The 13761-nt window shown below is 34.5% G+C and overlaps 1 protein-coding gene across 6 annotated transcripts in view; it reads left to right on the forward strand.

Annotated features, from left to right (window-relative positions):
- LOC117339197 (leucine-rich repeat-containing protein 27-like) overlaps positions 1 to 13761 on the forward strand; it is a 40592-nt gene that overhangs the window by 17605 nt on the left and 9226 nt on the right. For 2 of the 6 annotated variants that reach the window (XM_033900652.1, XM_033900658.1), the window contains 4 exons: positions 869 to 995; positions 1819 to 1879; positions 4327 to 4353; positions 11727 to 11803. In XM_033900652.1, the coding sequence (XP_033756543.1) occupies positions 869 to 995; positions 1819 to 1879; positions 4327 to 4353; positions 11727 to 11785 (274 nt within the window). In that variant the 3' untranslated portion in view covers positions 11786 to 11803. The remainder of the gene's footprint in view (positions 1 to 868; positions 996 to 1818; positions 1880 to 4326; positions 4354 to 11726; positions 11804 to 13761) is intronic. The other 4 variants (XM_033900654.1, XM_033900657.1, XM_033900655.1 and 1 more) reach the window with 4 other exon arrangements.

Below are 13761 nucleotides of genomic sequence, written 5' to 3' on the forward strand. Positions count from 1 at the left end.
CATACCTAAGTTTAATAACATCAGATGATAATTGGTATCCTGTATGATAACATACCTAAGTTTAATAACATCAGATGATAATTGGTATCTATCCTGTATGATAACATACCTAAGTTTAATAACATCAGATGATAATTGGTATCTATCCTGTATAACATACCTAAGTTAATAACATCAGATGATAATTGGTATCTATCCTGTATAACATACCTAAGTTAATAACATCAGATGATAATTGGTATCTATCATGTATAACATACCTAAGTTTGATCATAACATCAGATGATAATTGGTATCTATCCTGTATGATAACATACCTAAGTTAATAACATCAGATGATAATTGGTATCTATCCTGTATAACATACCTAAGTTTGATAACATCAGATGATAACTGGTATCTATCCTGTATGATAACACACCTAAGTTTAATAACATCAGATGATAATTGGTATCTATCCTGTATGATAACACACCTAAGTTTGATAACATCAGATGATAATTGGTATCTATCCTGTATGATAACACACCTAAGTTAATAACATCAGATGATAATTGGTATCTATCCTGTATGATAACACACCTAAGTTAATAACATCAGATGATAATTGGTATCTATCCTGTATGATAACATACCTAAGTTAATAACATCAGATGATAATTGGTATCTATCCTGTATAACATACCTAAGTTAATAACATCAGATGATAATTGGTATCTATCCTGTATAACATACCTAAGTTTAATAACATCAGATGATAATTGGTATCTTGTATGATAACATACCTTAATTTTATAACATCAGATGATAATTGGTACCTATCTTGTAAAACACATCTAAGAAAGCATTGGTATTCCCGGTTTTTTAGAGCGGCTCGTATTCGAGAATTAGAGAGGCGAATCAAACAACACACTTCACAAATGCATGAGCGACGGAAACAGCCTAAGGGGACACCCCAGGAAGAAATGGAGGCTGCCAAACGAGAACTAGATGTGGTATGTGTATATGTTATGATAGTGTGGGAGTATTATAGTAGTTAATAAATTAATGAATGTCGGTTGTTATTTTATTTCAGATTGCATAAACATATTTAAAACCACAATTGACACTATGAATAGGAGTTTTGTTTTGTCGATTCAGTATATTTGTATTTAGTTTTTATGTTAAAAAAACCCAACACAAAGATCCAATAAGTTTATTATGTTTTCATTGTCAAAAGTAGAGTATTATTATAAAATAGTACATTGTATTACAATTGAATAGTGTCATATTAAAAATTACAATTTGTTTTCTATAAATGTATACAATGTATATGCAGAAATGTTAGTTGAAATATCTTATTTTGTAATATGGATTGGAAGATTCAGTCACTACAATGAAAACCGTGGGTATATTTTGTAAGAATCGGTGATCTATTTTCAGCGGTATGTCATATGCTGGTATTGAATTGCAAGCCATTGCCTATACTTATATATCTGTGTCATATATATAATGTTCAGTAAGTTTTATAGTTGTAATGTGATTTTCCTTATTTCTTGTCTTTAACATATACAAAACTGATAAACAGTTCAATGAAAAATGAAAATATGATTGTAAAATGATTATTTAAATCCAGATCCTCTAGGTTATAAACAAATGGACTGATTAAAAACTGGAGGTACACATTGATGACCCCAGGGATATTTGGAAAAAAGAAAGAGGAAATTTTGTTTTTATTTCAGTTTGAACATCCATATGAAAAAAAAAGATATGAAGAAAATACCCTGAGTTTTACTGATTTTTTACGAATATTGTTGAGATTTGTTTGTCTCTGTCTAGGTAAAATCACTTCAGAAAGACTTGATGAAGCGTTACCAGGAACTGAAGACCTGGACCACAGGTTTAAAGTCGTTCCTTGTTGTACTTAGATATCTTTGCTTGCTAGTTGTTAATCAGTTGTTGTTAACCACAGAAACTCCATAATTATTTTTAACTTTTTATTTCTTAGAAAGATTTGTCACAGTGGCGGATCCATGGGGGATCTAGTACATTTGATATTTGTTCATCCAAATCCATAAAACAAATGATCACAATGGTTAAGAAATTCCCATGATCTGAGCTGGACATGTGATGGTACCCAGGATCTACCACTGTTTCATCCTAATATAAACAGAGACTTCTGTGAAAAATTAAGAGAAATTTGAATTATAATCCTAATTACAGTAAAGCAGCGCTAACTTGAACTCCAAGGGATAATGTCTATAGTTTGAGGAATATGAAATATTTGAGTTGTGATAGGTTAGTCCTAGATGGTAAGGAACTGACCATATATTTACAACAAACATAATCTGAATGTAAATTATGCTGCCAAGTACAATATAAAGTGTACCTAGTAGTCTAACAGTAAACTTCACCAATTGTCTTGATTCATAATGATTTAAATAACAGTAAATGTAGTATGGAAAAGGAAGACATTCAAAAAATTTGAAACATTTAATTATTTTACTTAGATCTAGGCTGTAGTCATCCAATTGCTAGAAATGACATGCATGTCCAAAAATGCAAAAGTTTACCTAAAAAGAATATATAAGGATGCAGTTGGGACCAAGTGAAAAGTTTCTAGGGGGTATTCGAGTGATGGTGAGTTCGAGTAAGTGGGCTTTTACTGTAATTTAAAGAAAATTGAAATAGCTGATTAAAAAATATTTTGTTTTTCATTTTATTGTACATTTTTTATTAAGATTCAAGATCAGTTTAAATATTTTTCCGGGAGAATTTTATATTTTCTTACAGAAATCTCTGGTTACTTAAATTTTAATTTCATGCACGTGGCAGCAAGTTGTTTTATCTATGGAATAACTTGAGACTAGGAACTGATTTTGTAACAGTCTATGGTTCTCTTATTAAGATGAGTTTTAACAGCGCTGTTACTCGGATATTTTGTGGACCTTTTATCTTTGCATGCTTTGTCTTCAGAGGTGACTTTCCTGTGACTAGATCTAAGCATGGTCTTAGTAATTAATTGTTTCTTTTCCTTCTGACTGCAGTAAATTTTTTCTAAATGCATGACTTTGCAGTTGTATCAAATTCATTTCTATTTTCATTCATTTCTGTGTAAACTTTCATTTCATCATCATATATACCATGTAAATCAGATTAACGTTTTCTTAAAACTCAGATATTTATCATGATAATTCCTGCATGCTTTCTTAAGCTAGCTATTCTTATAACATTAATCTAGATGATAAACCTGACAGTTAAACTTGTGTAGTAGTCCATCATACATATATATATACATGAAATGTACCATTGTATTACAGAAGGTTATGTCTGTGTAGTTTGTAGCTGTGAGGGAAACAATGTAATAATGACATTGTATCGATGATAAAGAACATTAATCGAGGGGTAGGGGTATAGGATTACTAATTGATATTTTAACATTAACAGCATTAATCTCAGAAATCCATTGAAAAGGATTTGTCATCTTATATCAACAAAACCTGTTTATTTGTTACATTATTCTGCTGAAAATGTTTTCATTTTTTGTATTAGAAATGTTCCTGTCACAAAAAAAGTTTTCTGATTCACAAAAAATAGTTAATCTTGCAAAAACTGAACTTTTATAAAATGATAAACTAATGAAGTTAAACGATTTACTAACATCAAAAAGTGAATATTTAGGTCTCTCTTTATTTGGTGATTTTTTGTGGAAATATTTGAACTTGGAACCTCAAAACTGTTACATTTCTAGAAGAAAATTTTAGTAAAAAATAATTTCCCAATAACTACCTATTTGCTTGGTGGAAGTCTTGTGTTCTTTGGCTTGTGTTGTTTCTGGTATTTGTTGCTTACTGGTTCAAGAAAATATATGCTAAGAATTCGCAATTGAAGTGAGATTATATATGTGTGCTTTCAGAGGATAAATCGTTCATGAAATTAGGACAGAGGATGAAATAGAAAAAGAACATCTATAATAAAGTTCAGCCTTACTAGAAATCTGTCGGCCAATGTTTTTGCTGTAATGGCAAATTATTCAGATAAACAAATTTTATGGCTTATACCTGCATATGCATAATTATAATTATGTAACAGGTATACAAACACTGTATTACAATGTAAAATACAACATTCTTACACAACACAGTTGATATATATACATGTATATTGTTTGGATGGAAATTAAGAATATTTTCTTTAAGATAAGATTTTTATTTATACTTATTTAACTAGGATTATTTGTAATGTATGGAAGATCAAAACACATTTCCCATATAATTCTCATTTGATATATCGTTGTACAACATCATGTTACTATTCCAGTCAGGTAGAATACTCTATCATTTTCAGGAAAGCGTAAGAAAGGGCTTCAATCAAGTTAGTAGACAATCACAGATCTTCTCTTCATTCCTTCTGTCATTCTTTGAAACATCAGATAAAGTTGTTCTGAGTCTACTAGGATATATGTCCTGTCTTATTCCTCAATCCTAGTTTCATTTACCTGGCTATGGTAACACCAAACTGGCTAATGAATCTCGTTTACCTGGCAATGGTAACACCAAACTGGCTAATGAATCTCGTTTACCTGGCAACGGTAACACCAAACTGGCTAATGAATCTCGTTTACCTGGCTATAGTAACACCAAACTGGCTAATGAATCTCTTGTTTACCTGGCAATGGTAACACCAAACTGGCTAATGAATCTCTTGTTTACCTGGCAATGGTAACACCAAACTGGCTAATGAATCTCTTGTTTACCTGGCAATGGTAACACCAAACTATGAATCTCTTGTTTACCTGGCAATGGTAACACCAAACTGGCTAATGAATCTCTTGTTTACCTGGCTATGGTAACACCAAACTGGCTAATGAATGTCTTGTTTACCTGTGAAAAAATGACTTCAGGAGAAGGTTGGTTTGTTTTTCAATGTGTGCTTCACTGTTTGGGCTGTAGGCTCTAAACTGTTGGTTTTCATTTGATGAAACTTATCAAACATCTTTCAATTATCATTCGTCCATCACTAGAACAATTTATAATCATTGAATATGTACTGTCCTAATAATTAGAAGTTCTATACAATCTTTCTGCCACATATCAATGTCATGGAGTTTCCAGATAGATGTATGTTGTAGGAAAAGAAGAGTTGCAATATGAAATCATACCTATTAATTTTTCTATTAAACCATTCACTGTCACTAAATATTTAATGATATATGTTCACTTTGTAAAGTCTCAGTTTCACTGTCAGTTCTATAACATTAATCATATTCAGTTCAGACCTGTTGGTTAGATATCAGCTTTGGTGCTTTTAGGAGTTAAAATAGCCTTTGAAATAAAGACCCAAAATAATCTACATCTGTAATGCAATGTATATGGAGTAAGATCAGACAATAAAAATAAAGTATTGAAATATAATTGGTCAGGTATAGTCAGTCTGGTTCCTCAAATTGTCAAATTTGTATGAAATTTATGTGGGTGGGGACTGTGTATATATTCTGAACTGTGTCTATTCAAACAAAATGTGTCACAATAATAGATACATATCACAATTTAATACCTTTCATTTTCCAGGGGTCCAAGGTCAAGGTCATTATTTCTAGATATCATTACTCTAACATCATTTCTTTCGGCACATCAATTAAACTTCATAGTATCCTAATGTCAAATATGACAATACCTCACAGATGAGTTCGTGTAATGCTGGGTTCGAAGGTCACCAGTAGTAGGTTTGTTTAGTTTAGTTTAATGTCCGATCAACAGCTAAGGTCATTTAAGGACTGGCTCCCGTTTATGAGATGCATGTTGTGGTGCCTGTGTGTTTTTGGAGTTTGCCAATATTATGCTCATGTTTTGTCTCCTTGTGATAGCGTGGAACCGATTCCAACTTTATAGTGTTATCTCACTGAAGGATATTACCAAAGACACCCAGCAGGACACCCCACCACGTCACATTATACTGACAATGGGCAAACCAGTCATCCAACTCCTAAAATGCTGAGCATTAAGCAGAAGTAGCGACTACATACAGTAATTGTTATAGATTCTGGTATGTCTCGGCCAGGGGACAGAACCCAAAGCCTTTCTTATAGGGATGCTGAAGATGTGAAGGAGTCAATAGGACGAATAATGTTACCAGTACTAGAAAGAAGAGAAAAGATAAGATCCCAAATTAAGTTGCTTCTTACGATCATGTGTCAGGGAGAGCAGGTACAATTCTTAGGCGCTACCTGCAGGGCAGACATAAGTAGGCATTATACTAATGTTAAAAGGATTGTCAAACAAACAATTGATGCTGTCAAATTTATACAAAGATCATGTTTTAGCATACATTGGATGAGTGTTTGTCAGGGTTTTGAAGTAAAGGTCAAGGTCACTGTCACTATTTATAGAAATTTGTTGAACAATGACACTAAGTTGCACGGGAGTGGAGACTCTCTGATAGAGACATGTTCTGAATAACTGTGTCTCTTTTCAAAGTACAATATTATTATATTGTCACTTCATATACCTACTGGTAGTTGAAGGTTTTTTGGAGGTTTTTCTTACAGAAATAATATTGTATTAGCAGATTACAACCTACTTCATCAGTATGTTGTCTGTTTTGTACAGAAATGCTATTGTTGATGATAATTGGCAAAAACTGATAAACAAGTAACAAATTGAAATGAAATCCCAGACAGTGGATCAATTTCATGTGGGAATTGTCTCCCCTTGGATTTGGAGTCATAAATTTAACGTTTTGGACAACCTATGTTATTGTACGTATATGATGTCATCAATCTAAAATAACTGCAAAGACAAAGAACCAAGTTAATGACCTTGGTTACTTCTACTCCAGGCCAAAAGCTTCATGTTGGACTCTTTAATTCATCAGTAGATTTATCGTTATTTCAATACGTTAGTCAGTGTCTGAACTTTCTGTACACGTTTTGTGATCACACATATTCAACACCTGTGTGACTGTGATCATTTATAACTAACACTGCAGAAATGTGTTACAACACGTACCTTTGGTCTGACCGCACTGTTACCTGTATTCCTGATAACATCACTACAGGAGAAAAAGTAAGATATTAAAATCTATTCTTATTTTTTCATATAAAATTATACTTTTTTCTTAAAATTTTGAAATGTATCAAGAAAGATCTTTAATTTTGTAAATTATTTCAGAAAGTTTTTAAGTAATTTTTAAACAATTTTTATAGTATCTTATGAAAAAGTAGCTGTGAATTGTAGATGAAAATGATTATACATGTTTCCACACCCTGGGAGGATCTGAAATCTGAAGAAACCTTTTTGGGATTTTTCCAGGGGAAGGAATGAAAATGAAGTTGCCTGATTTGAAGTCAAAAAAGAAAAATGGAAAAAGACTCCAGCATGCTAAGAAGTTGGCTCATAAATTAGATATGGATAAAGTGCAGGCCAAAACCACAGTGAAATCTATTGTATCAAGAAACAAACACAAGAAACATTTAAACCAAACAGATTTAAATCCTTACTTTAAATTGCCTAAAGTTGAGTTCCGTGAGGTTGGATGAAAGTATTCTTATCAATACTCTTGATTGGCATTTACGGATATTTAAGTATGGTTATATGTTAACATACAGTAATTAAAAATATTACACTGCTGTGTGAGGCTATCGTTTATAATGACAATATAGGGAGTATTGTACCTACTAAATAGATGGCAAATACTTCATACTGATATAATATGGAAACCTATACATACCGGTGATATAAACTATATATATAGAGACTATATAATGTATATTTGGTTTACTAAATATTTGTTCATACACAACATTAAAAAACCCTGTCACAGTCTCTATGTTAATAAGTATCTATTTCTAACCTCGCGCCTTTGATCATGTGATGTTTTTGACCAATGGAATTACGTTAGAGGGGTAGCGCCCCCTGCATTCATTTTCCAGCAGCGTGACTATTTGTAGCAGCAGTATTTTTTTTCATCATTATATTTCTCCTACTTGTTTACTTTTCGTCGCAACAACTCCAATTGACTTTTGAACTTGTGAGTGTTTTGCTTGGAATCGTCGTCTCCAACAGGACTTTTCACATGTGGGAACCTCTTGGGATGGAAGAGCAGGAATCTCTTGGGATAGCCGGTAGTTGGAACCTATTTTGGGTGGCAGAGTACAGGGGATCTCTTGGGATAGCAGAGAAGGAAACTCTTGGGATGGCAAAGTGGGAATATCTTGGGATGGCAAAGTGGGAATCTCTTGGGATGGCAAAGTGGGAATCTCTTAATATGAGAAAGTGGGAACCTCTTGGGATGGCAAAGTGGGAATATCTTGGGATGGCAAAGTGGGAATCTCTTTTGATATGGCAAAGTGGGAATCTCTTGGGATGGCAAAGTGGGGACTCTTCTTTGGGATGGCAAAAGTTGGGAATCTCTTAATATGGAAACGTGGGATCCTCTGGATGGCAAAGTGGGACATCTTGGGATGGAAAGTGGGAAACCTTGTGGCAAAGTGGGAATCTCTTGGATATGGCAAAGTGGGATCTCTTGAGATGGCAAAGTGGGAGGGATGTAAAGTGGGAAACTCTTGGAATGGCAAAGTGGACTCTCTTGCTATTGCAAGTGGGAATCTCTTGATATGACAAAGTGGGAACCTCTTGGGATGGCAAAGTGGGAACCTCTTGGGATGGCAAAGTGGGGATCTCTTGATATGGCAAAGTGGGAACCTCTTGATATGGCAAAGTGGGAACCTCTTGGGATGGCAAAGTGGGAATCCCTTGATATGGCAAACTGGGGATCTCTTGATATGGCAAAGTGGGGACCTCTTGATATGGCAAAGTGGGAACCTCTTGGGATGGCAAAGTGGGAACCTCTTGATATGGCAAAGTGGGAACCTCTTGGGATGGCAAAGTGGGAATCCCTTGATATGGCAAAGTGGGAACCTCTTGATATGGCAAAGTGGGAACCTCTTGGGATGGCAAAGTGGGAACCTCTTGGGATGGCAAAGTGGGAACCTCTTGGGATGACAAAGTGGGAACCTCTTGGGATGGCAAAGGGGGAACCTCTTGGGATGGCAAAGTGGGGATCTCTTGATATGGCAAAGTGGGAACCTCTTGATATGGCAAAGTGGGAACCTCTTGGGATGGCAAAGTGGGAATCCCTTGATATGGCAAACTGGGGATCTCTTGATATGGCAAAGTGGGGACCTCTTGATATGGCAAAGTGGGAACCTCTTGGGATGGCAAAGTGGGAACCTCTTGATATGGCAAAGTGGGAACCTCTTGATATGGCAAAGTGGGAACCTCTTGGGATGGCAAAGTGGGAATCCCTTGATATGGCAAAGTGGGAACCTCTTGATATGGCAAAGTGGGAACCTCTTGGGATGACAAAGTGGGAACCTCTTGGGATGACAAAGTGGGAACCTCTTGGGATGGCAAAGGGGGAACCTCTTAGGATGGCAGAATAGGAAACCCTTGGGAAGGCAGATTGAGTACCTTCTGCGATTGCAGAGTGGGGACCCTCTGGGAGGACCCTCTGGGAGGCAGAGTGGGGACCCTCTGGGAGGACCCTGTGGGAGGCAGAGTGGGGACCCTCTGGGAGGCAGAGTGGGGACCCTCTGGGAGGACCCTGTGGGAGGCAGAGTGGGGACCCTCTGGGAGGCAGAGTGGGGACCCTCTGGGAGGCAGAGTGGGGACCCTCTGGGAGGACCCTCTGGGAGGACCCTGTGGGAGGCAGAGTGGGGACCCTCTGGGAGGACCCTCTGGAGGACCCTCTGGGAGGCAGAGTGGGGACCCTCTGGGAGGATCCTCTGGGAGGCAGAGTGAAGAACTTCTTGGGATGGTTGAGAAGGAAACTGGTTTGTGATATAGCAGAGCCTTAGGTGCACTGAACTTGGTGTCTGAATCATCTGTCGAAAGTTTAAATGAGTTTTTAAGTATTAAAAGATAAGGATATGCAATAAATTCAATAAAGGATAGTGGTCATTGTAAATTATCTTTTTTTATAATAAAGATCTATATGGAATACATTTTGTTGGGAATTATCATTGATGGTGTAGCATGCAGCTTTCCAGATGTTCATTGTCTGATTTAAGAGCAATAACAAGTCTCATTTACCTTGTTACAAACTTGGTATAAGGTCGGACGGTTTTCAATTCATTAAATTACCAAGGGTCTGTTGTATTGATAGATTTGATACTCAGACCTGTAGTCCATATGTACTTTTAATTTATGTGAGTTATTGTTCTCCAGACCTTAAGGTGGAGATATCAGAATTGATAAGCAGAACAGGGACATGGTTTGTGTCTTAAATAACTAAGTATGCTTTGAGGAAAGGTTTAAAAGAATGAACAATGACCAGGGTTTTGTCCCTTACTCGAATCTCAAGTGTCGTAACATTTGTCAGTGACAGCCATGCTGACAGGCTAGTTGTAAACAAAGTTGATTTGGATGTGTATTTCAGCTACAATTGTAATTTTTTTCCTGTGTGGAATTTTAACTCATTCTATATTATTTCTAAAATGCTAATAAATTTGCCTTGTCTGATTTTGGCTGAAGATTTGAATGGTCAGCCAAGGTTACATGTAAAGGTGGTATTACCGGAGGCTTTTACTGATGTTGATCAACTTATTGGTGAGTTGTTCTGGCTTGGCTAGTGTTCCACACCTTAGAATATTGGACTAGTATTGCAGCTATTAAAGCTAAGTATTGTTTATACTAGTTAGCCTTGAGCAAAGTATCAGATGTGCGCCATATTTAGTTTCTAACCTCTAATTATTGGATGGGACATGGCCTATGTTGGCCTTTTCTCTTCGTTTGTCTGTGATGTCAGATGTCTGACATTTTGGCCAGACTTTGCATTTAGCTCAAAGTCATTACTAGAGACTAAAGTTTATTATGTTAGTACTTTTTGAGGATATCTTGATAATGCCAATGTATGAAGTGGAGGTCAGAGTGAGTTATTAGTCCTGACCTTTGTGAGACAAATTAGAGCTGTTTCTTGAATAAGACTTTGTTTTCATCTAAAGTGGCAGCAAGGCCATAAGTCAAATCTAGAAGTATTTGTCGAAGTATTGCTGTTGTGAGGATTTTGGAGGTTTTACTAGATTTGATCCTTGATATTTAGATACCTGACGGTTCCATGGTTTCCCTTGATTTGGCTAGAACTGTTTTTATGTTGGAAATTGTTATAATTACAGATTCTATAAGGTGTTGGCTTGTGGCCATTCAGTATGCAACTTAAACGTTTCACATCTTTGATAACAATTGTTCCTTTAAATTTTCTCCTTGTGTATCTAAAGCAAAAGTTAATCACTTTTAAGACTCCTAATATATATTTTTACTAACAAATGTTTATCAATTTCATTGTCAAACTGATTTTTTTTTAATCAAGTAAGTGATATCTATTTTGTGGTACTATCGTTATTGTATCTATAATTATATGAATATTAATTATAATGCATAAGTAAACATTGCAATGCCAATGTGTGAATTGTAGCTTTAGTCTGATTATTATAAGATTTAAATGTTTCAGGTACAATGTAAACCATATATATCAATGTTTTTTGCTAAAAATTTGATACATAATATAACTTGCATTTCATAACATTTGATATTTTAAAAATGAAAAGTTTCATTTATTAAACAACTTGGGAAATTTTTATCTAATTGATTTTTATTACCTAACTATCGCTATGCATATGTAATATTTGATATTATTACTGTTGTTTACTGTAGATTTGTGTGGTAATGCTAGTTGTGTGTTATCTACAGATGATGCTCAGTCTGAGCCTGTCCGACAACATCCGGATCTTGTTATGTCTGACTTGTGATCAGTGTATGGTCCCGAGGTAGGATTTGTGGGTCGATATTTATCTCCCTTTAACCGTCCACTGACATGTCACTGGTTGTGGTTGTTTATACTCGGAGAGGATAACGTTGACACCTCACTACGCATCTTCCTAATATATCACTGAAATCGTACAAAGTTGGGCAGGGTTAAATCACGTAATAAATGTATAGATATAAAGAATTTCCTTCACCTTTCTGTAAGTTTTCGTGTAGCTAATTATTCCTGTTGTCTTACTTACAATCCAGTTATAATGGGTGGAAGGCTATGTACAACCATATAGGAGAACAAAAACAGTATTGTAAAAAAAACAATCAGATAATATAACTTAACTCAGACAGTAAACAAAAAAAATTGATAGAATTTTTTTTCACATTTTTAATTGCTAGAATTTCAACAGTATATTTGAAACTTCAATAATAGCGAAAGTTAAGACACCAATAAAAAATATTTAATTTTGTGGCCATTTTCTGCGACATAAAGGATCCCTCTAGACATTATGAATAATGATTCCCTTTTTCATCAGTCTCCATGTCTGTACAATACCTTATATAGTATTGTTTTATGTCGGAGATATCTAGAGAAGACCACACGTAGATATCTATATATATAATATTTAAATAACTGTGATCTAGTATATTTTTCGATTGATCTCTTTGAAATTTGGTAGGTATTATACTAATGATATAATGTTGTTTTTTCCTGCCCGCCTTTTTTTTTGCAAAAGTTATTGCCCTTACATGTTTATCTTTGTAGATCCTCCCCCTCAGTTTTCAACCATGAAATTGTACTTTCTTAATGACATTTTGATTTAACATTTAATCTTGCATTTCAATACCCTGATATTTGTATTCACTAAATTTTTGGGTTTGGGTTGGCGTATATTGTTTGACTCCGAGGTATTCTTGTTAGCGGAATTAAATAGATTTTTTCGAAGGTGCAGACAGTAGAAGTACCTTATATGATAGGCTGTTTCTCTTGCTGATTCCAACATCATCAATTGCGTTCCATCAATACTCTATACTGAGCTTTATGAATAGAATGAAACAAAGATATTCCTGTGTATATAGTTATATACTTGTTGCTGGTTGCTAATCAGTACTTGGTAGTTCAGAGCAGGGTGGGATATATGAGTGGTATCAGTCATTATAATAGCATTCACGCTGACATGATTGAAAAATATTTTGAAGATGCGTTAAATTCACATACTTTTATCAACTGCATTAAAAGCTAAAGTAACATAACCAAGCTATCTACAGATATTCTAATTACCAGATTCCTGACATGAATACCATTTATTTGACAATACTTATTTAATTTTTCTACATGTATACCTATTTTGGTGACTTTTATTCTCTGAAATATAAATTTATTCTCTGCTTCATATTTAAAACTACATGTATGTGCATGCATTTTATAAAAATGTATATTAAACAGCATCTGTATAAATATTACCATTTTTACTTACCCCTCACCCGCAGCCTTGGATCAAAATATCAACTGGTTGCTATAGAAGGTTACAATTAACTTGTCCGACATCGCTTTTCTTGTAACGCTTTACATTATATAAAGCATGTAAATAATGTAGCAATTATCCTTTGTATATATATCATAATCTTAAGTTTTTCTAAGAAATAAAAGTTTTATAACAAACTACTAATTTTAAGTAAACTGACATTTAATAAAACAGAACGTTTTTTTTTTTTTTTTTTTTTTTTACTTCATGTATCGATAAGCGAATTTTATTAAGCATATGAAAAATTGTAATTGCTGCAATTAAATACACACCAATATTATGTATTGCTACATGTATGCATATGTATGGAAGAAAATAAAAAAAATTCAAAAAAATTCAAAAAAAAAAAACCAGAACGTAATTGGTAAGTAAATAAATTAATCAAAAACAATATGATTTTACAGAATGTATTGGGTGAGAAATATAGATAATAAAATCTCGGC

The sequence above is a fragment of the Pecten maximus genome, chromosome 12, assembly GCF_902652985.1.
Source record: "Pecten maximus chromosome 12, xPecMax1.1, whole genome shotgun sequence".
NCBI classification, from domain to species: domain Eukaryota; kingdom Metazoa; phylum Mollusca; class Bivalvia; order Pectinida; family Pectinidae; genus Pecten; species Pecten maximus.